Genomic DNA, 25,462 nt, shown 5'->3' with positions numbered 1-25,462 from the left:
CTTGCTCTTGCAATCAATTTCCTCCGCCATGCATCCAGGGTTTCTTTAATGAGAAAGCTATATGACTCATGTTTCTAGTTTGTATGGTTATTTATATCTGGTTGTTTTTATGGCCCAAACTCAGGCGGAACTCCGCCTAGGCACGGTTTGCCGGCTTAAGTTGTATATATATATGTACTGTTCTTTTATTCTAAGTTCTGCCCGGCTCACGGACGTTGCTTCTTAGCAAATATTGTTACAGTTTTATAATATTAATCCTTTATTGTTTCGGTTACAAGTTTGTCGTGCGATTCTGGTATTTTGATATGGCTATATTATGTTCTCGGTATGGATTGGCTTTTTCCACAACTGTTACTTTGAACTCGTTTGACATACGAGTCGCCATTCGATTTCTTTTCAAGTATATGAGTTATTCTGTAGTGGCTATATCTTGGTTCTTAGTTCGGCAAAGGTGCCCTGCCGGCTAAGCACACGCTTACGCCGCAGCGGTGGCACCTTAGAGCCAGAATTCATTGCAAATAACTATACGCATGCATAATGTATTGATCTTTTCATTTGTTACTTGAACAGGAATATCTTCGCCTGTAGATTATGTCTATAATATGCATGTACATAATTTCAGTCTGTCGTTTTACTTATGTAATAGCAGAGATATTGTTTTTTCCACTTCAGAGTTTGTATTTAGGCTGCCGACGAATGTTCGGCCCGCTCTTGCTTTGATAATGGTTCGATCTCGCCACTGTTTGTTGCTACTTTGAATTGATATAAGAAACGTAGCTGTTCTGTTTTATGGTTCGTTTTATTTCTTTAAATATTACTCGCTCCAGGGTACAGATTAGGGTTAAATAGTTCCTATCTGTTTAATATTTGGTTTACTGCCTGTATTACAAGTTCTCAGTTCAATATATATTCAATGTTTACATTCTTAAATGGAAATGCAGTTACGGTCTCTGCCGAGCACATAGAGGGTTTTCTTTTCTAGGGAATAAACAGTTTATTTCCCTCTAATTTATTTGGTTCACCACAGAAAGATAAAGTCATTTCTCAGTTAATAGTCTTACCACAGATAGATAAAGTCATTGCGCAGTTAATAGGCTTACCACAGAAAGATAAAGTCATTTCTCAGTTAATAGGCTTACCACAGAAAGATAAAGTCATTTCTCAGTTAATAAGCTTAATAAGCCATACCTGCTTAGCCGCAAACCTGTATGTAATGCTTGTCTACCACCCGTCCGTAGGAAGATCCTTCTCGATCTTCCACCCCCAAGCACATCTGCAGATCTCGTCTGCAATCTCACTGGCTATGCCAGTTCTCGCTATCTGATCCTAACCAGACATAGCGGATTCAGGAATTCTCTTCCTCATAAACATGCCATCTGGTCCCAACCAGACATAGCACTTTTCTTTCTTCCTTCTGCCATCTGATCCTAACCAGACTTGGCATTTTCCCCTTTTTCCTCTTGGGGACTCAACTGCCTCCTCAAGGCAGTTAGGGTTTCTTTTATTTAACCACCTTCACAGTGGTTAGCCACAGTTAATCATATACTCACATTGAATAATGATAACACAATTAATTATCATAATGGTTAACAATACTTAACAACAGAGTTTATATATTTCATCAAACAGAGTTTATCTCACAGTAAAATTTACTAATTTACCAACATTACTCCTCACGAAGGGCATCACATCACAGAATATAATTATAAAGATGGAGAAGCCGCCCCCAATAAATAGTTTTGGCTGTACAGGCAGCTGCAGCTGCGCAGCTACATGATGGTGCAGGAATTCGTATTGTCTTCACTGAGCATGGAAGTGTACTGCTGGTCTGTGCGATTAGGGTTCATGAGAAAACCCGGGTCCACGTTCCGAACGTAGCCGCGAGGAGCCTTCCTGTCGTAAGCCCCAGCAGCGTAGGGATGGTATGCCATTTCGGCAGGTACATAAGGCCAAATCTCCGTGGGCTTACCGGTGCGCTTCACCCTCCTTAGCACTTTGTATACCTCCACGTATCCAGTAACGGTTAACTTTTGCTCCTTTCTGTCCACATCCACCGATTGCACGCCTGCGTATGTGAGATTCATCGCATGAGATACGTTGTTCTAAGAGATGATACAATCACCATTAAGGTTTATATTTATGATAAAGTATCGTATAACTGATCATAATATCTGAGAACATCTTAATATGATTTATAATACTAAAAGCGATGCACCATGTGAACAAACCCAGTTAAAGAACCACACCGAAAACTCAGTGCTCACCTTTCATGGACGAGACTGACCTCCTCACTTTCTCCTCACAGCCGTCACAATCTATATTGCGGACCCTCAACACCACAGTCTGCACCAGTTCCAGAAATTAAAACAATGATCAGCTTTGCAGGATCAAATTTACGGCGTTGTCTAGGTTTTGGAGTTTGGGGCGGAATATAGTGAAACAATTTAAGAAAAAAATAATAATTTAAAATTTAAAATATACTTTGGTCAGTATAATTTTTTAACCAGTAATATTTATTAAAAAATTTAAGTTCAAATTTGTGATTACAATAAATTTCTACCATATTTTTAACCCTAAAAAATTATCAACTCTACCCAATTTTTAATCCATTCCAACTCATTCTAACTTGTAATTACAACAAATCCTTACCATATTTTTAATCCTAAAAAATACCAACCCCATCGAATTCGTAATGCATTCTAACCCAGAAAAAAACCTACCAAATTCTTAATCCATTCTAACCCAGGGAAAATTCTTAATCCATTTTAACCCAAGGAAAAAAAAACCAAAGGAACCAAAAAAAACAGAAAAACATTACATACTCATCTAAACTGGAAATTAACTAAATATATATCATAATTATTTAATAAAAACTTGTAATTACAATAAATCCCGACCATATTTTTAATCCTAAAAAACTATCAACCCCTACCGAATTGTTAATCCATTCTAACTTCTAATTACAACAAATCCTTACCATATTTTTAATCCTAAAAAACTACCAACCCCTACCGAATTTTGAATCCATTCTAACCCCAGGGTAAAACCGCTACCGAATTCTTAATTCATTCTAACCCCAGGGAAAAAATACCAGAGGAGCAAAAAAAGAAAGCACAGAAAAGTATCACATGCTCATTTAAACTGGAAATTTAAATGATGGCAGTGTTTTAGCAATAGTCATTTGGCAAGTCGGTTCCACGTGCAAAGAAATTGATGATAAAAAGCGGAAAATAAGGATTGGTTTTTTGAACGGAACAGCGAGAGACACCCGCTTCTACACGATTACACGGTTTTTTTGGAAGATGAAGGATAGTCCGTCATCATATGACAAACATACGAGGCGGTTCAATGGCCGAAGTAGCGATTTCTCATGGCCGTAAATTTTGTGGTATCGTAATGTAATGTAATTTAATTTAATTATATATATATTATATATATATATATATATTTTAAACGGGTAAAATTGTAAAGGAAATTGTATGAGTGGAATTTAGTTTAAAAAAATAATAAAATTGGCCACAAAGATATAAAAAAATAAAATTGGTAAAAAAGAATTAATAAATTTTATTAGTGCATAAAATATTAAAAAATTATAATTCAATGAAATAATTTACATGGTTGTGTCTAGTAGAAAGATGTGAATATGCACTAAACACACAAATAATTTTAGTTAAATGGCTATGAAGTCATCAATTAATTATCTCACGTAACAGGTAAGTGGAGATAGTAATAGTTAAGTAAATGACCATGTTTGACGGAGCTTGTAAGGTCATTGTGGAGCAAGGATGATTCTACACAACTTTTCACATTTTCTCTTTAAAGTTGGGCCTATGAAATGACACTAAACAAAAGGCTGATTAGTCTTTAGGGGCTGCTACATTTTTTGTTATTGAAGAATATAAAGAGGATGAAAGTTTATGGCAATTCAAAAACCAAGTTGAATGGGAAAACAAAAGATTTAGGTTCCATTGTCTTCATCTTGAGGTTTGACAACCTAAAATTCGAGCTTTGCAAGAAGAATAGTCAATTCTGTCCCTGACGTAAATTTTGTGTGTATCCCATGTGCTCACTCAGGCCTCAGATTCTTTGAATCACGGTTCACACATTATTTCAATCAGCGTTTCACTAGCTTCTACAAGATTACACGGCTCCTAATTTCCTTGGACGAATGGAAAATGGAGCACGGTGACAAACATGCAAGACAATTCAATTGCTGAAGCATTGCCTTCATTTGGCCGTAACTTTTCGTAAATTTTGTGGGTCTCTGGTGATTTCAATTTGCTTTATTCTCACTCACGCAGCCGCATTGTTTGAATCAACGGTTCGCCTCGATGATTGAAGCATTTCAATGCCAGCGGACATGTGGATCAGGATCAAATGTGAGGGTCATAATATGATGATTTGAAGGGTTGTGGTTGATTTAATTTTTCTGATATTTTTTTAGTGGATAAAAAGTGTGATTAAAACCCAATTAAGATATGTATTGTTAATTTTTCTTGAATAATATTATATTTATTTTTTTAAATATATATATATATATAAATATATGTGTATGTGGTTTTAAATATATATATATAAATATATGTGTATGTGGTTTAATAGTTGAGTGTGTATAATGGTTAAATGTATTTGTTTTATTTTATTTAGGCATAAGTTTAAATCTTAAAAGTGTGGAGTCTATCTATTTTAGTAAATTTTATAATTAAATTAATGAAGTGATACTTTATTTTATAAATAATAAAATTTCAATTTAATTTGATATTGATTTTAAAATTATATTATTATTGTTATTTTATAATTTTGAAATATAATTATAAAATAAGTTAAATATATAAGTCAATTTTATAATATATTATTAATAAAAAATCTAAATAAGTGATATAAATTTCAAAATATTATAGGTATTTCAATCTAATACTTTTAATATCTAATTATTTAAAAATGTCTTTATGTTTTTTTTATTATTTTCTCCACCCTCTATCCTTAGAAATAAATCTCAAAATATTATAGGTATTGATTTTATGATTTTTTTTTTAATATTTAAATAGGTTTTTTGACAAGATTTTTTGGCGTAAATCACATTGAAATGCATTTGTCTATGACTTTCGAACCAACATTGTGATTCATCGTTAGGACAAGCTGTCAGAGCAGAACATCCAACAACTATATTGAACTAGTGAGCTAGAATGGTTAACGACTATATTTGACTAGGAAACGGATAACCAACTAGACCAAGGGATATGGACAGGAGAACATAATTGGTTACATAGTTAGTAATTCAGTTAAATGCCTATTACCATATTTAAATATAAATTAATTAATGAGAATTAATTAGTTATTGAAATGACCTATATTTAAATAATATAAATAAATCTTTAGTTAGTTAGTTTACTATCAAATATCAAATATAAACTAGGTAATGTATTTATTCAATATGAACTAAAAATATTAAAATTAAATATATATAAGTTATATAATTAAAGTTACATAATTGAATAATTAGTAAACCAATAGTAAGTTAGTTTTACTTATATTAAATTAAAAGGGGCAATATTAAATTAACATATAATTAAATAGTTAATGGAAAGTTAATGTAATATCTATATAAGTAAGGTAACGTAAAAAGGGGTTGACATTAAATTTATATAAGAGTTATATAATTAAATATTTAGTATTATATTAAAATCATATAATTAAACATTTAGTTAATTAATTGTAAGTTAGTTTTTTATTCATATTTAATCAAAGGGGTTAATATTAAATCTATATATAATTAAAAATCTAATTGTAAGTCAATATTGTTAGAGTTATTACCATAACAATTAAATGTTGTTAAATCTATTAATCGATCTTATTAATAAAGCTATTAAAATAAATATAAACTTAAGCCTTATCTACTTATATATATTAATAAAATATAATAAGAATAATTCTTAAAAGGATAACTCAATAAGTTAGTGGAATAAGGGACTAAGGATAAAAATTAATTAAATCAATGGGTAGAAAGTAAGAACATTAGAACATTGTTTTAAAGTAGGTTAGTTAATATTTCTTAAGCAAACAATAAAGTTTATAATATTAATCGAGATGAAGGGAAAGAGAACAGGCGAATAAAACATAAAATCAAAGGGACTACAATCCAAAAAATGAGGGGGAACAACACCAAACGGAGCAGGGGCAGGGGGAAGAGAGGGCAGGGATTCCAGCCATCATCTCTATTGAGATTGTTTGGCCTTTTTTCAATTTCAATGGCTTCCCTAAATTTCCGGGATGAAACTGAGCAACCCTAGCAATAACACGAGCCTCCTAAATTCAACAATTTAAATAAGTTTTTTTTTTAATATTTAATTAACTAAAAATGTTTTTTTTAAATGTTTTGTTTATTATTTTCCTTACCCTCCACCCTAAATATGTTTAATATAGATTTCATAAATTTTAAAAATATATTTAAATGGAACAATTTTTATATCTATTTATCCAAAAACATTTTTATATTTTCTTTATTATTTTTCTTACTCTCAAAAATATGTTTTCCAATAATGAAGAAAATATAAAAATGTTTTTATGTTTTCTCTATTGTTTCCCCTCCGAGACTTTAAGAAATAATAGAGAAACATAAAAATCCTTTTATGTTTTTCTCTATTATTTGCCTCACCCCTTACTCTCAAAGTTGATATAAAAAATAATAACTTTATATTATAAGACACTTAAATAACATATTTCACTCCACCCCACCCTACCTTTATATTTTACCCAACATTTCCTCTCACCCACACCTTTGTATATATGTTATACGCAATATTTTCCTCCACCCCCACAAGTTAAATTTTATTTCTGTTAATTTCTTAACACCTAACTAAATCCATACATACTTGAGGGTGGAGGATGAGGGAAATTATAGAGAAAACGTAAAAATATTTTTAAGTTTAAGGGTGACAAGTGGGGAAATAATACAGAAAACATAAAAATGTTTTTATGTTTTCTTAATTATTTGCCCCACCCTCCATCCTTAAAATTAAAAATAAATATTATGTTTTCTCTATCATTTCCTCCACAACCACCCTTAAACTTTCTTTTTATATTTCTTGTATTTTTCTCTCCACCCACTACTCCAAACTTCAATATATTTGTGTCTACAATTTTACATTTAGAAATATCCTTTTTATATTTTTTTGTATTATTTCCCTCATCCCCATCCCCAAACTTCAAGAGGTTTATGTGTATATTTTTATGTTTTTTATCATTTTTTTCTAGTCTTCTCCCTTAACTTCAAGAGGTTTTTGTGTACCTTTTTACATTTAGTAATCTTATTTTTATGTTTTTTTGTATTATTTTCCCTATCTCCCAATTTCAAGAAGTTTTGTGTATTTTTTCACATATAGTAATATTAATTATTACATGGTTTTATAAATATATTTTAAAATATTTGACAATTAGAATTTTAAATAGAAATTTATGTCCTTTATAGGGGATGTGTTAAATATACTTTCATTTGAGCTCATTAATAGTGACTATAATGGTGAAATTGAAAATTAATAAGATTTTGATATCCAATTTTGAAATTGGTGAGCTATTCATAAAAGATCATAGTTGTTGAAAAATATGAAATTATATTATGAAAAAGATGTCAATTTTTTTATTGTAACAATTGTTAATTTATGCAATACCTCGATGGGGGTGGGTGAGTAGGTGGTATGGGACCTAGCTCGCAGAAGGTGAAATGATTTCGAATGACACATGCTCCTCGACATGACGACAACGAAGTAAAGTGACATAGGTCACCTATAAGAATTGAGAAGGTGTCGATTTATTACATATTCAAACTGAACAACGTTCTAAGCAACATTTGGTGTCTTGGTATGGGCGGGAGGGTGAGAAGAATCAACTTGACTGAGTGTGCACAAGCCTATTACCTGTGCATGCCCGTTGGTCTAGGTGGCTTGAATTTGAATTGGTCTTGTTGTTGGAGGTATGTGTACAGGGGGTATACAATTTGGGTGACTTGCAGGATGGTGTGGGGTACAGGAGAGAGGAGTTGGGGTTGTTCACATAACAAACTCACAACGCTGAATGCAACAATTGCAGTGCTAATTTGAGTGACATTGCTCAGCCCTAGTCATAATTCCCAAGCCAATGCTAGAATTTTGGTAAGTGGAGGTTTTTCCTTCGGTCTTAATTACCAACTTTCTTATGATTTTGGTTAATGTTTGGTGGTCTTGGTCTTGTTTCTATATTGGGAAGGTGTCGCTCTGAATCATAATTTGGTACTAGGCATCTAGAGAGGTGGTATTCTGTGGACCTATTACATAAGAGGCACTATAAAGGACTTTTTTTTTAAGGTTGGGAGTAATTTGGGTCATAGTTGGGGTGCTGCTAGTGCCTGTGGCTATTGTGGGCATGGGGTGAGTTCTTTCCCTCTTGAGTGTCAGACGAGCCGAAAGTGAGGGTGTGGTTTAGGCACTCCCTCCATTATGAAGAACTAGTGATGTTTTAGTTAGGAGGGTATGACTCACCAACGAGCGTGTGCTAGGCATGGAGTTGAGCCTAAGGGTTAGTCAGGGGAACGGATGGTCTGCGTAGAGGAAATGAACAAGAATGTGGAGGAGGTTGCAGCCATGGAAGGGGAAGTCGCATATGTTTCTTACCAATCATTAGGTTGGGTGGAGTAGTTGCCATCGTTGGCTTCCATTGCAGAGTAGTTCCTTGACATTCAGGCCATCTTGGAGGTCATCCGTCAGCAAATATATGATGACAGAAATGATACCATAGCGTACATCAATGAAATCCAATTTAGCAAGGGGGATATTGTTGACAGACTTATCTCTGTGCATGGAAGTCAATGCCGCACCGAAAAACAACTGGATGAGATAGAAACGAGACTTGCCCACATTGACTTCCATGTTCATGAAGGTCACGACCCTCCAAGGGCCCCGAGTCCTGGTCATGCACTGATTCATCCTGCTTGACATGTCATCTGCTAATTTTTTTTTGGTTTTGTGAGTGTTTTGGGCTATATTGCTAGTTTTCCTTCGGAACTCCTATAAGAAATTGTATTTTCTTCTATATTTTTGCACTGATCTCCTCGCTAACAAATCTAGTCGGAGTGAAGCCGGAAGAGAATAATACATGGATTAAACGATGTACCTTTATGAAATATTAATGAAAATGATTTGATCACATTTTTATCGACAAAAAAAACAAAATTATCTTCATGGTCATGGGTCTTACATATTTTCCATCAAATCCTAAGCCTACATCTTTTCCATCAAATCCTAAAACTTCATCCTATTCCGATTGTATAATGGAAATGGGCGGTCATTTCCATAGACTTCATTACATGTCTTCCAAGGACATCGAGGCAACATGATTCTATCATAGTTGTGGTCGATAGGTTGGGAAAGGTAGCTCACTTCATTTCAGTGAAGACTACTTATTCAGCTAGTGAGGTGGCACAAGTATTCATCAGGGAGATCCTTAGATTGCATGGTGTTCCAAAGAAGATTGTGTTAGGCAGGGATGCTAAGTTCACTTCCAAGTTTTGGAAGGAGTCATTTGCAGGTTTGGGGACAGAGTTGGTCTTTAGTACAACTTAACATCCGCAGACAAATGGACAGACATAGAGGGTCAACAAGATTTTGGAGGATATGTTGAGGATGTATGTGATGCATCAACATAGGAGATGGGAGGAGTACCTTCCATTGGTTGAGTTTTCTTACAACAATGGTTACCAGGAGTCACTGAGGATGAGTCTGTTTGAAGCACTGTATGGGCGAAGTTGTAATACTCCCATCAGTTGGAGTGATCAAGTGAATAGGGTACTTATTGGACTAGACATGTTGGCAGACATGGAACAAGAAATGCAAGTTATAAAGAAGAATCTAAATGCAACACAATATAGGCAGAAAAATTATGTAGACCAACACAGGGCATTTAAGGAGTTTCAGGTTTGGGAGCATGTGTATTTTCACATCAAGCCCAAGAAGATCCCCTTGAGGATTGGATCATGTGCCAAGTTGGCACCTCGGTATTGTGGACCTTTTGATATCCTTGAGAGGATTAGACTAGTGGCCTACAGACTTGCACTGCCTCCGACAGTGGAATTCCATGATGTTTTCCATGTTTCATTGCTTAAAAGATATGTAAAGGATGTTGATCATGTTATTGATTAGTTTGTATTGTAGGTGGATCCAGAAGGAGAATTCTAGCCAGAACCTCAGTGCATATTGCAGCGGAAACAACTCATGCTCCAGAATAGAGCAATCGAGCAAGTTAAAGTGTAGTGGAAGCACTTTGGGCCTGATGAAGCTACATGGGAGATGGATGATCAGATGTGGGATATGTATCCTTCATTTTTTTCCAGTTGAGGCAAAGAAGTTTTGGTATATGTACATATTCATGTATGGATGTTATTGTAAATACTACAATGAGTTGTGTTATAAAGCTCCAATAAGCGGTATGGTTGTCATGTTGTCATGTTTTTCATGATGGTTTTGATTTTGAGCAGGTTGTTCATTGTAAATATTGCAATGAGTTGGGTTATAAATCTCCATGTGTAGTATGTTTTGGTTTTCAACGGTTTTGCTAGTTGTAGGTATCATAGAACACCGAGGACGGTGTTCTCCTAAGGGGGATGGGTCTGTAACAACCCTGATTTAAAAGTTCACGTAATAAAGTTAATAAAGGAAAAATAAGACCAAGGTAATGGGACACTTATTCCAAGTTAAATGTTTGACAAAATATCCTAGTGGGCATCACTTGTTGTGTTTATGGCTAAGGGGAAATTGGCAAAGGAAATGAAAAAGTCTTTGAAAAGGAAAATAGGCATAAATTGGTATTTTTATTTGTGAAATAATGGAAAATATGAGAAAAGGGAGGTGAAAGGTCATAGGTTGCATGTGAGGAGGAAATTAAAGGAAAATAGAGGAAAAATGAAGAAATTAGAGGCATAAATAATAAAAGGCATCAAAGCATCAATTTGTATCCTTTTGTTAGTTCAGTTTTGGAGTTAGTCTGAGAGAGGAGAAGAGCACCAAGAGGAGAAGGAAACCAAGAAAGCAAAGAACGGATAAGGAAAGCAGAGGAAGGACAAAGAAAGCAAAGGAAGGATAAGGAAAGCAAAGGAAAGAAAAGATCAAGAAAGGAAAGGTTGGATCAGGCAACTTTAGCAGGAATACTTGCAAGTAATAGATTACATGTATGGTTTCCTAGATGGTTTTGGCATGCATGGCATATACATGTGCATATTTTGGTTTCTTACTATTCGTAGCATGGATTTTTCCAGGTTTTGATAGTGGTTTCAACCTTGCCTTGCCATTTTTGGATATTGATGGTGTGATGGATTCTTTCTCTGTTGAGATTTTGATTGCCGGAAGGTTTTAGATCTGGGTGAGGAGGTCTCAAGAAAATCCCAAGGGTTGGGGTGGAGATGATTTTCTATGGAAATACCTCAACATGTGGGTGGAGAAAGGAAAATTCCTCAAGGAATGGTGAAGAAATTCTGAGGCATCCAAGCTCGGTTTTGTTTTGTGATCTCGAGACCGGATTAGGTGAGATAATAGTATGGTGAGGGTGGAGGTGGTTTAAACTCAAGATTTCCTTGGTTTTTTATGGATGGTTTTATCCCATGATATCCCACATTCATGCTTAGAATATGGCATGAGGGTGATTAACTGAAAGAAATATTTGGTTTAGCCCAATCTATGGCTGGGTGGTATGTGGAAGTCCTTGACATGGTTGGATTTTGCAAATGCCTAATAAGAGCTAAGTTCCTCTTACTTTTGATGAGTAAATGTACTTGTTATGATGTGGTTTTAATGGCTATTCTCTCATTTTTATTTATTTGGTTATATGTTGGTTATAAGCATAGTTAATTAACATATCTAAGTATGGATCTTAACACATTTCTATTAATGAATGTTTGGATAATGAATGCAAAAAATAATTGGTGTTATGGAAACTATTGTGAAAAGGCATATACCCTTCTTATTAAATCTCAGATAAGTTTTCAGATCATTATGTTCATATTTGCATTCATGACTTGTAGGATGCATGTTGACCATGTGTTTGACGAAATGTCAGTCTTGATTGGGAGGGGTCAAGCCAATTCCTAGTTCAAGATTTGGTTTATAATATTTTTTTCTATGTCATTTGCTATCTCTAGAGGTTTCACTAAGTTCTGGGTAGAGGCCCGAGTCATGGTCCTAAAAAAGTGGCTCAGAATTCGGGTCACTGGTATAGAATTGTCTGGAAAAGTCCACAGTCACATGGAGGCATACTTAACAATGCGACTGGAGGGTTACAATCATTTTCATGTCTCGGAAAGGGAGCAACTGAGGCTCTAGGTCAGTGAAAATGAGATTTATCTCAAGGGTTGGACATCTGGAGGGGTTGGGCTGCTCCTGGAGGTCCTGTAGCACCCGAGGGAAGTCAATAAGGTCTTAAGTTTTCGAATCCATTTCGTTAAGGTCATATAGGAAGTTTAATCTTATCATAGTGACCCTCAACTCATGTTTACCCGGGCAATCCAGTGAAAGTGGGTAAATGTGAGAGGATACGATTACAACGATCTATCATGTAGTCTATAATGAGCATATACCACTTAAGTGAGGGTGCTCAAGTATTTATTAGGTAGATCTATCATTGTCCATGTTGAACATTCTTTGGGTTCCAAAACACACTTCCCCATTTTATGGTTTTGAAAATAATTCTAGAGAAATGGATCATTTGGTTACGAATACAACCTTCCTCAAATGAGATGGCCTTAAAAGGATAATCAAGAAAAATGGAAGTGATCTTTCAAACACTAAATGTTTGATTCATTTTCAAATTTTCCGTATTCAATTCTTCATTTGAGATGGAGAGTTCCTCAGATAGGCATGATGCTAGACTTGTTGTACATATATTGTGTTAAAACTAAATCCCATGCACATATCTGAGTACATTGGGCGTTGATAATAGGCTGATGATGATACATGTGTCCTTTTAACGCGTTTCAAAGATTTGATGCCTGAGATATTTTCTGAAAGGTATTCCTCTAGACCCCTCAAATCATGATATATTAACATGAGAAAAATTCTATAGTAACAAGGGTTCTCTATGAGAAGTTCATTCTATTGTATCCAAGATAAGTCATAAATACTTTCAGCACTAGGGCATCCCTCCACCGTTATCCATCAACTAAGAACAACATGATGATGACAAGTAACCATTGATACAATATGCCTTAGGCATATCTATTGTGTAAAAGGGTTATCCTTGTGTAACAAAAAAATAGCATTAAAGTTCATATTATTCAACTTCATCTCTATTAGACTTACATCCTCATACAATATTCTAGCAAAAGATGCAAAGTAAAAGAGGACAAGCCATAAATCTGTACCATCAACCAATTGCCAAGATGCAAACTGTTCCTTCACTTGAATTTTGACCAATTGGTATGATTCTACTTACAAATAGATGGTTGATGAATAATACACATTCAATATCATAAGAGGGGCTTATACCATGAAGTTTTCATGCCTTGATTTCACATTTAAGCTCTCTAAAAAAGTAATGGTGGTTGATAACATATTATCATTAGTTGTGATACAAGGAGAGTATACCCCATATATATATATATATATATATATATATATATGTGGATATATATATATATATATAATATATGATTTCTAACCGTAAACAAAATGATAATTGTAGACTTAAATTTGATTCTTAGAGATTGAACCCTATTTTGTGAAGCAAGCTTACAAAACGTCCAACCAGGTCATGGGGTCTATCCACCATCCAGAATACAGGGCTCTAAATGATAGCCATGTTTTATGGAATCTTACCTCTTGGAGTCCACATTATTAAGGAATAATGTTCATAACTACAAGTTGGGTGAAGCTATAGATGTGCTTCAGGGATGTATTATTTCCTTGAGGATCTGTTTAAATTCTGTCTTAAATATGTACCAACTATAATAGTTAGTATGCCTGGAATTTCAGAGGCTACAAATGTATATACCTATTCTTTTGGTATAGGTCTGGAATATGTATGGAAAAGCTTACATGATGTACACTGATTTTAGACCCAACATACGGTTCACAAGGGGTGCGATTTGGGGGCCTAGTTTCACTTGTAGAATGAGAGGTATACTAGAATCCTTATAGGTCTTCGTATACCACCAGCAGTGCACAGGGATCTTGGATTTTGGGCCCTTGAATGCATGTATAAATGTAGTTGTAGACGGGAGGAATATGCTTGTATGTGAGCCAAACTGACTCAATACTTATTTTGAATGTCATGCAGGTAACCTACAAGATCATAGGAATTCTATGATCTTTTAAATATATTTAATAAAAATATATTTTTTATTAATTTAATTGAATGCGTCAAATTTATATATTTTAAAAGAATTTTTATAATACAAATTATTTTTAAATTAAATAAATTATTTTTATTTATTTATTCAAAATTATTTATTTATTATATTTTAAAATTATTTTTGTGGGGGGAGGCTCTATACAATTCAATATGGGAGAGTTGTTTTCATTTAAGGTTACATTTAAAAATAATAAAAGAATATTTTAAATTGACAAACTAAAAATAATAATAACAAAAGAATCTAATGTTAACCATAATTAAAATACTTCAATTTGCACCAAAATATTTTATATAGAGATATAAAGTAACCAAATGTAAAAATAAATAAATTACCTTTTAGTATGAGGAAGAGATGTAATCTTTTCACTACTTAATGTGGAGATGAGTAAAATAATTTCATTTATTTTTAGCACAAAGAAGAAATATAATTTCTTCACTGCTTAATATGTAGTTTATAGGGAATAGTATTATTCATATTACATGATGTGTAATTCATTCTACTCAATGGATTTGATAGGAAATAATGATGTTACATGATGTGTAATTCATTCTATATTCAGTTTGGATATGATATTTAAAACAAAAAAATATTAATAACAAAAAATATTTTAATGTCAACCATAAGTAAAATATTTGAATGTGCATATTATATAACATAATTTTATATCTACTTTATAACGAGAAAAATAAAGTAATTTAAATTATTTTTTTCTTTTGAATATGGGCTTGATATATAAGATTTTAAAAATATCAATAACAAACAAAAGTTTAATGTGGGCTATAAATAAAATATTTCAATAGGCAGTTTGAGTAAACAAATTTAACACGATATATATATATATATATATATATATATATATATATATATATATATATATATATATATATATATATATATAGAGAGAGAGAGAGAGAGAGAGAGAGAGAGAGAGAGAATTCTTATTCCATTAATAACTGCATTCTCATTCAATGCATGAGGGAGATTTGTTATTCTTTCAATGCTTAATATGGATTTGATATGTAATATTTTAGAAAATATTAATAAAAATAACTAAATGTATGCATACATGAAAAGATATGGAGAGACATGTTTTAAAATTTTAATATGAAGAACATGAATTATAAATAAAATATTTCAATGTCAAACTACATATATATTATACCAGCCTAGATCCATCTTAATTTCAGATCTACCAAGCTCCTACAGGGATCAAATATCTTTTCACTCTAAAAAATGTTTGCATCTCAAGAGATTTGATCTCTCTCGGGGCTTGGTAGATATGAAGTTAAGATGGATCTAGGTTGGTTATAATATAAATAATTTTATTTAAAATATTTTAATATTGTTCAATCTAGATGTAAATTTGGAGTGCAAGTGTCCAAGTTGATATGACTGCTTCCTCCCTCATTCCAATTAATAATACCAACACTATGCCCATGAGTGGTGCAATTTTTTTCTCTTAAGGCACTTCATGCTGTAAAAGTCTCCGGTTCGAAACTCTATGGGTAAAATTCCAACCATACTAAGAGCTCATGTGGCTCATACCAGGTACGATTTTGATAGCTTAGATGCCCCTGGGTTGTCATTAATCAAGCCACAGATTAAGCATGCCAGTCATAACTCACATAACTTAGCCCTTTTTTTTGTCGATAAAAAACTTTCATTAATTGTTCAAAAGAGTACAAAATACATCTTGATAGCTAGCTACTCTTCTCACTTCACTCCAACTAGATTTGTTAGCAAAAAGAGTAGTGCGAAAAAATAAGAAAGATTTCCAGTTGTTACATGAATCCCAAAAACAAAATGGCCAAAATCATCTAAAACACAAACAAACCAAACGAAAACCAACAATTTTCATACAAGGGAAGAGGATTTAGGGCATGACTGCCACTCGGTACTATACGAGGGTCATGCCCTTGATGAACATAATAATCAATTTGTACTAATATCGCCTCAATCTCATCCATCTATTCACTGTTGTGACGTTGACTACGTCTTACTAAAGCTAGACATTCCAAAAATTCTCCCTGGTTGTACTGAACATCATTGACATTGACTATAATTTCATTTCTGTCATCGTATCTTTGTTGGTGCATATCATGAGTGGCTTGAATGTCCCTTAACTGGTTACCTATCGATGCTAAAGACCGGGGTTATTCCACATGGCTCGGAGAAGTGGCGCGTTCATGGGCTATCTCGCCCTCCGCATCAGCTCCCCCCCCCCCCCCAACATCTACTAATTGCACCTGTTCTTCCCACTCCCCATGTTGGCCATGAGGGTTGTCGCCCCGCTAAGCACCTCTCTACTAGTGCAACATAGCTACCATTGACTGTTGGAAGTCCAGGCACCAGGGTTTTGAAACACGGGAATGACACTACCCTGTTGAGGGGTACCAAAACACCACCCTACCTAACTTGATGCAACTCTCCAAAAAATACCTTCTCACAAAAAAAGTAGCAAACCCGAGCCCAGAAACAATGAATGGCATAAGATGCACTCCTTCCCCCAGAAAGTAATGAGCCCAGGAGACCTGAGAGAAACATAAGTCCCCACATAGAGAAAAATTGAACAGGAATGTTGTCCCTATGCTAGCCCAAATATCCACCCCACCAATCCCCCTTACTTCCCAGCTTCTATCTAAATAAACACTAAATAATTTCCTCTCTTGGACGAAAAAAATACCCTCACCTTCCCTATTTAGTATTCACATAAGAGCTCCATACAAACTCTTACAATCTAGACTCACCACTAGAAGACCAAGGGGAGGATAACCAATGCCCAATTCTATTGAACAACCAGACGTCAAGAACACACACTAAAATCACAATTGAAGGTCAAAGTGATAGAATTACCTAAGCATCGACTTTGATCCTTTCATAGATGAATACACCAACATTGTGCCTTGGTCATGAAGGCCACCACTCATATCCCAAGCCAAACTCGAACACCTTACTACCAGACAAAACCAACCCTTGTTCCCTAAGTAACCCAAGGTCCCAGATAATGGTTTGGTATTCTATTGCGTGCAAAAACGCTTTGTAGAGCTAGACTGTAGATGTAGTCAATTTCCTCCACCTATCCAGACCTTAGCTTGGCCCTCTAGAGAGGCCTCCCAAAAGAACCAAGCAAGTAATGTCGTCCAGACACCATGATTTCATCTCCCGATTGATACTTCTGCTAGCAACAACTAACACCAAGAGAATAATAACCCAAACTCTTTCAAGAGACTTCCTATGTTGACCATCATGCCCATCATACTTGCCACTTAACACCTTCATTGTGGCTGTGTGTGAGGGCGGATATTGCTCCGAGTTGGCTTGTTTTCCAAATTGGTCTCCCCCAATGGGGTAATTTTTTAATGTTAAATTAAATTGAATGTACCTAAAAATTTATATATTTTAAAATTATTTTATAATAAATTATTTAAAATTATTTTCATAATATAAATATTTTTATTAAATTTCAGGTATGTATTTGAAATTATTTTTATAATATAAATATTTTATTAAATAAAATTTGAAATTATTTTTATAATATAAATATTTTTAGTAAAGGAAACTTCATTTTAATGGAAATATTATTTTACTGCCCCAAAAGGTGCAAAGAGAGTTCCATAGGTTTGTTAGTTTCGAAAATTTGTATGAGAAACACATTTGTAAACATGTATGCCATATGTTCTGCATTTTCAAAGGTAGCAAGGTCAACCTTTGAATATGAAAAGTCATGCAATAGATCCCATATTTATTTTGTTCATAGCTTTAATTAAAACTAACTATTACCCACACCCCAATTGAAAACTATAAAAATCATATTTATATTTGTTTTAATGTTTATACAATTTAATTTAAAATAAAGCTATTGTTTGGTGGTGTCATAAATTATTTTACTTTATGTGAAATAGTATACCCTTCATTCTCTTTTTTTTCATCTTCTAACTTTCATAGTAGAATTTTGGTTTTATATTATAATAAATATAAAACGCATTTTAAAAAAAATATTTAAATATCATTTTTCTAAAACATTTTACCCAACCTTTACCAAGATTTTTATTATTATAATAATTAGCTAATTAACATAATTTATAATTTTTATTTAAGTCAAATAGAAATAATATTTTTAAATACTTTCATTGACTAGGCTTTGGTTATTGTTTAAATATGAATCCATATGAATAAAATTTGAATGATAAAGTAACTAAAAAAATATGTTTTTAATTAAATTTGATCAACACACTCAACTCTGCATCCCAGATTATTTCATGCTTCCGCGATGCTAATAAAGATTGATTCATTGAAACTTTCTATCATAATTTTAGAGCATGTATGGCATGTTAATCCTTTTGAGCATGTATGACATGTTAATCCTTTCTTGCAACAAAGTATTTATCTGGCCAAATATCATAATTATAAAATACAATTAAAAAACTTGAATGCATAAAGCTAACTACCCTATGTGGTTATACTTTAAAAAAAAGTAAAAGTGTCTTCTTAAGAAATTATATGTATAGGTGCAAATTTAAAAGAGAATTGTCTACATTATAAAGATTTTAGTAGATCACTTTGTTCAAACAGATAACAAGAGTATGGAGTCCTATACACCAATTTGGTTTGGTGCCATGACTTCTCAATGACCTATCTTGCATTCCAATTTGGTTTAGTGTCTTGTCTTCACATGTCAATGAGATTATTTTAAACCCAAATATCATAAAATCCTAATTATATGAAACATGTTAAACTTATATTCCAATTTGGTTTGGTATGTGTTTTTCCAATGACCTCAAATATTACCAACATAGATACGGATCTAACATGAATCAGGAGGGATCAATTCCTTCACGTGCAAACATCTGATTTAAATTTTTTTTTACTTTTAATTATTTTACAACATATTCATTTTTTTTAATTATAACATACATTATTTTTCTATTTAGAACATAATTTTAAATTTTAAATTTTATTTTAAAGGGGCACAAACGGATGGAAAAATTTATGCATCCCCTCATACTGATCTATAGAATGATCCTCTCGGCTCAATAATTATATGAAACAATTTTCTCATCTCACAAAAAAAGCCTTATAAAATTTTATATAATGCACCAATTTGTTTTGGTGTCTTGATTAACCTTATTATCAACCCAAATATCATAATTATATAATATCCCTACAAAATCATGATATTACAAAATGAAAACAAATAGTAAAGTAACTTGCAAGGTTCTTTTGTTTGACACTTCTTCCCATTTGATAATAAAAAAAAAAAAAACCATTCTCAATTCAAAAGTAGATCCATTTAAATTCATCCCGATATTACAAAATGAAAACAAATAGTAAGCTAACTCGTTTTTTTTGGGAGGAGTTAGTTGATGGAAGTGTGAATTGAGCTACAATCTTTAAGCTACTTTAAAATGTTAATTTATATAAAATAGTTTTATAATTTTAAATAAAATGATTTCATTAATTTAAAAAAAAAAGGATAGCTATAAAATTTTGATATAGATTTTTTAAGATTGTAAATTTAAAATGTGTAATTTATAAAATCAAATAATTTTTTCAAGACACTTATAATTATAGATTTGAATTGTGTAATTTGCAAAATGAGAATGATCAATTTTTTGGGGAAATATAAATTCAATTATATATTTAAAACACATTTAAAATAAAATAAATACATTTTTTTTCAAAACCACCAAAATATATATTTTATTATTCAGCAAAAACACATCTTAAATAATAAAAAATTACAATCCTCTTAAAAAAAATTATATCTCAAATTTCTAAAAAAAATATTGTGTTCCTATTATATCTAATATTTAAAAAGTAAATTAAAAATAAAAATAAAGAAAAAAAGGGAAGACAGGAAATTTTTTTGTTTGTTAAAATGGGCCCTTGCTTAATATATGAGATTCCAATGAAGGATGACACACTTTATTTAAGCATTATACAACTAACATGTCTGGATGCTTCACCCTATTCCGGTGATGGATATGACTAATTTATGGCTCTGAGTTATATGAGATTAAGGTTAGAGTTTGTTCTATACTCTACAAATTAGATTATGCGACAATGCTACAATTATATGCCTTGTCGTAGTCTCCTAAGCCAATTTCGTTATCCCCAGAGAAATTATTGGTGGCCATATTCGGTGAATGAAATGAGAAAGCTCTGACATTTTTGAGTTTGAGAGCGTCTCTGCTATGTCAACTAATCACTGCACCCCAAGAAGATGTTGAAAAGCTAGCATAAATTAGTTTCCTCATTCCAACGCCAAATTATACAAGTAAAGGTAAAAGAAGGTTCTCTAAGAATATGTTTTCATACCGAATGAGTTTGATAATTCAATGACCTTTTCTATTTGAAATCATTAAAGAAAGTTCTCTAAGAATAGGTTATCATACCGAATGGGTTTGATAATCAATGGCCTTTTTTGTTTGAAATCATTACGCCAAAATCTTAGTAAGCATTTTTCCCAACGAAATGTTTATGATGTTGTTGTATAGAAGGTCTATCAATTGAAACTACTGGATGACAGGTCCTTCCATAATTGACAGAGTCCCATCTATAGAATTATTGGAGAGAATCCTACGCCATTGGAAAAACGAAGATCATTGAATGTTCAAGTTTGATCTTTGAACAATGTAACATTGATGATATTGTAGAGAAAATATTAAATACACTCACACTAACTGAAGTTGTGGTGATCTAAAAACCTCAGAAGGAAGCTTCCCATTCAAATTACTATTTTTTATCACACTATAGAACAAGGCAAAGGGAATGGAAAAACTAGTTAGTTCGAAAAGATAGTAAAGCTTAGCTTATGTTGTATTTCAACCCGCTTGAACTTACATAGTGGTCAAAGATTCGAGAGGAGATAACCAGGTGGGCACATCGGAGACCTGGAATAAAACTTTAGTGAGCTAAATGGTGAAGATACTGCACACCTCTAGCAACATCCATTGCAATAGTGAGTCTCTTTGTCCAATTCAATGGCTTCAGATTGTGCTTTTCCTAGTCAAACAAATGGTGGCTAAGAGGGCCTTGAGGCATGTATTCATAAATCAAAAGCCTTTCAATTCCCTCAATGTAGTACCCAAGCAATGTAATAAGGTGTCTATGACGAACCTTTGTAAGGACATCAATCTCGGCTTGGAATTCATATAATCCCTTACTACTCATAACCGCTGCCTCCATTCTCTTCACAACAATCTTAGTGCCAATCATGTAGCTCACCTTTGTAGACCACACCAAATCCCCCACGGGCGAGAACATTTTCCTCACTGAAATAATTCGTAACATTAGGAAGAACTTGGATTGAGATGATCATGTTACCAACCTCTACCACATGTACGTCACTCGGCCCATCGCTCGTCCTACTATGTGTGTCATTGGTCTTGGCTGCAACATTATACCCCTCTACAGTGATCTTCAACAACTTGGACTCTGAAGCAGAATGATGGGGATGAAAAACTACAATATTGGGTCTCTGCACATGGCCTGATCTCGACAATCCTTTTTTGTAGAAGCAGAATCCCAAGCCAGCAACTGCACTTAATCCAGCAAACCCACCTAGAATAGCACCCACTATAACACCCAATGAGGAAGATGATCGGTTCTTGTCCTTCTTAGCACCCAAAATAGCTATAGGTGCAAGGATCTACACCTCACAAGCTTAACAAAGAGATTTAACAGATTTCCAGGTGGAGGGATTGACCTCAGTAAGCGTAACATAGGGTGTAACAAGAAGATGGTTAGATATATGCAGAACTGTAATTGGACAGATGTCATGGTCATGATTTTACAAATGTCGCGTTCATATGAAAATGGTAGACGAAAAAGTGAGGTGCATTGATTCAAAAGAAAGGGCTATCGGCCCAAAAATATATCTTTTGGAGTTTTTGGTTGGAATGGACAAAACAATTTTTAGTTCAATTTTGATCTTTTGTTTTTCATTATATATATATGGATTGAACCATTTAGATTGTGGAGAGTTTACAACTCAAAATTGTGATTCCAACAAAAAAATTTAAAATTATAAGTTTTGGAGTTTTTTGAGGGAATAGAGAGACACAATTCTTGATTAAATTTTTATTTTTTATTATTTAAAATTAGTTTTTAATTATGTAGTACTCGAGTTTATAACTTAAATATATGATTCCAACCAATCCACAAATTCTACCCAAAAAAATATACATAGAAAAACTCTAAAACATGTACTGCTATATAAATACAATTATTATTACTCTTTTCTATATAAATACGATTATTATTACTCTTTTAAAATAATGTTCTCATGAAAGATAATTTATTTCATTGTAGTCTAAATAGACTATTTTTTTCCCTACAAATTAAGAAAATTCTACCAATATTTTGATATATTCAGTTAATTTAGTCATAGATTTTTGTAAATTCAGGTTATAATTGTTAAACTTTAAGATTTTGGGTGCCCCAGAGGTTTTTGATGGTGTTGAATCCATTTAAATTTTAAAAAAATGATTTAAACACTACTTTTGCAAGATTTGTTGAATTTTTTTTACCCAGATTCTGGCCATCCTAACAATTCCTCGGCCTTTGTAGACTTGTCCATTTATTTCTACACAGCTGAGAAGAGGTATTTATTTGTAGAATTGTCCATTTATTTCTACACAGCAGAGAAGAGGTATTTATGGCTCGACCGCCTTGCAAACTCAATCTCAAGAACCCAAAATATCGACCACAAGAAAATTAATGAGACACGAAAGGTCGAGATAACAAAATGAATGAACTTGTTAGATCTAAGACTTTTGTGACCCATAATGTAGATATAAGTCTTTCAGATTAATCACATTGTTAGGATTTGGTCGACGTTTCGAACCAACTAATGTGGTTCATCCTCAGGACAAGATGAGAAATCAATCGATCTGAAGGAATAAATAGTATGGATGCATCATTGCCCAGAGTTAGCCATTGGTAAATTAGTTACAAAGGAAAGTAAAATATTATTTAAGAATTAGTGGTAAGGAGTTATCTATTAAATTATTCTATATTTAGTTAGAAACTAGTTGTTATGTAATAATTAAATATTTTATTTCAATATTATGGGTTTATATAAAATAATTAGTTAATAATATCAATTTATATGATATTATTTGTTACGGGTTGACTTATTCATATTAGAGAAAATGTATTCCATTGAAAACTAGCTGTTAGGAATAATTATTTTTTAAATATTTTATTTCAATATATTTTAATAATAATTTATTAATATTATCAATATCCATTTAATATGATCTTTATTTGATAGAGGATGGCTTATTTCCCTTAAATAGAAGGATAGAAATGATAACTTATATAAAACTAAAGTTAAAGGTTTATTAGAAAAATATTATTAATCAAGTTATATTATTATGCCCAAACATATTTTAGTTGTATTAACCAATATAATAATAAGGCAAAAAAAAAAGTCACAAAGATGAATGGTAAGAGGGGAAATAAAATGAAAACTGAAACTTAAGGGGAAATAAAATAAAAACCAAAATGTAAGGGGGAAAAAAATGCAAAATTAAAAAAGAAAAAAAAAGAACGCTGCTAAAAAAATATTAACATGAAATTAAAGAAAAGTAATAAGGATAATAGGGGATAAAACTAGAAGAAGATAATAGTAGATCAGAAAGAATTAAAAGGAGAAAGGAGAAGAAAGGGAGGAAGAGTCGTGAAGAGAGAGCCGGAATCCAGCTCTTACTCAATTTCCAACCATCATCCCTATCAAGATTTCTGGCCCGACCTTCAATCTCAATAGCTTCCCTAAGTTTCCTGTGGTGGAAGCAATTAACCCTAGCAATGACTTTGGATTATTCAATGCAGACATGGTGTTTCGATTTCTCTGCATGTTCAGCAAGGGTTGTCTTTAAATCTCAATCGCTTCGTGAAGTTTCTTGTGGTAGAAGTGATCAACCCTAGTAATGACCCTAGTAATGACTTTGGATTCTTCAATGCATACATGGTGTTTCAATTTCTCTGCATGTTCGAGAAGGGCTCATGAGGAGTGATTGTGTCTAATGCTAGAAGCATGTTCACTTGTTTCTCCAATGTAGGAGAAAGGAACAAGGTAGACCCCTTTTATGTCCTTACGGTTTTTTAATGGTATTGAGAGGTTTGAACGAAAAAAAGATATTAATCTTCTTAAAGATATAGGCAATTCTATGCATGATTCCTTGGATATATTGGAGATGAACCTTAGAGATGGTATTGAGAGGTTTGAACCAAAAAAAGATATTAATCTTCTTAAAGATATAGGCAATCCTATGCATGATTCCTTGGATATATTGGAGATGAACCTTAGAGATGGTATTGAGAGTTTTGAACGAAAAAAAGATATTAATCTTCTTAAAGATATAGGCAATCCTATCCAAGATTCCTTGGATATACTGGAGATGAACCTTAGAGATAGAATCAACGCGAGCAAGTTTAACTCTAGACTCTTTGCGAGCTTTGTAAAAGGCCATAAAACTTTGAGATAGGCTATACCCATTAAAAACTTATTTTTAAAAACTCCAAGAAAAATAATTTTTTTCCATAGCACATAATCTACACAATTACTCATGAGAATACCCATGATGTCTACTTAAACGATTCCTTGTATTCTTAAGGACGGTAAGGGTCATACTCTATGATTTACACTGACAGATAAGGAGTAGAACCAAGGAAACTCAACAGGATCACTATTTGTTCGCGCTGTGTCGCTTATGGCCTCTCTTTTGCTTTGATATTTTGGCACGGCGGAAATATTCACGAAGACTAATAATTTTCAAACCTTGTTCACTATTTGTTCGCGTTGTGTCGCTTATGGCCTCACTTTTGCTTTGATATTTTGGCACGGCGGAAATATTCACGAAGACTAATAATTTTCAAACCTCGTTCACTATCTGTTCTCCTTCTCCTGAACAGCCCATGAGATCGGAAATAGCTCAGTCACAGAAATATATTGCCAAGAACTTACACGCTAAAAAAATTCACCAGGTGGAATGGCACGGTAGTCTAATATGAGTGGCAAACAGAGTTAGAGCTCACTTCTTCGTGGAGAAGGCCCTGTGGCAGATGGGATTTGATCCTGCACCAAAA

The 25,462-nt window shown here is 33.0% G+C and overlaps 1 protein-coding gene across 1 annotated transcript in view; it reads right to left on the bottom strand.

Moving 5' to 3' along the window:
- Positions 1-1,609: 1,609 nt before the first annotated feature.
- LOC149144044 (heavy metal-associated isoprenylated plant protein 20-like) overlaps positions 1,610-25,462 on the bottom strand; it is a 277,567-nt gene continuing 253,714 nt past the window's right edge. Inside the window, exons 2-3 of the mRNA XM_089447120.1 lie at positions 2,265-2,343; positions 1,610-2,065 (exon numbers count right to left, since the gene is read on the bottom strand). Of these exons, the coding sequence (XP_089303246.1) occupies positions 1,770-2,065; positions 2,265-2,343 (375 nt within the window). The 3' untranslated portion in view covers positions 1,610-1,769. The remainder of the gene's footprint in view (positions 2,066-2,264; positions 2,344-25,462) is intronic.

This window comes from Pinus tabuliformis, chromosome X (genome assembly GCF_031772625.1).
Source record: "Pinus tabuliformis cultivar Carrire ecotype Pingquan chromosome X, CPIR1, whole genome shotgun sequence".
NCBI lineage: Eukaryota > Viridiplantae > Streptophyta > Pinopsida > Pinales > Pinaceae > Pinus > Pinus tabuliformis.
The sequence above is the reverse complement of the archived record's forward strand: the minus strand, read 5'-3'. Positions and strand labels throughout refer to the sequence as shown.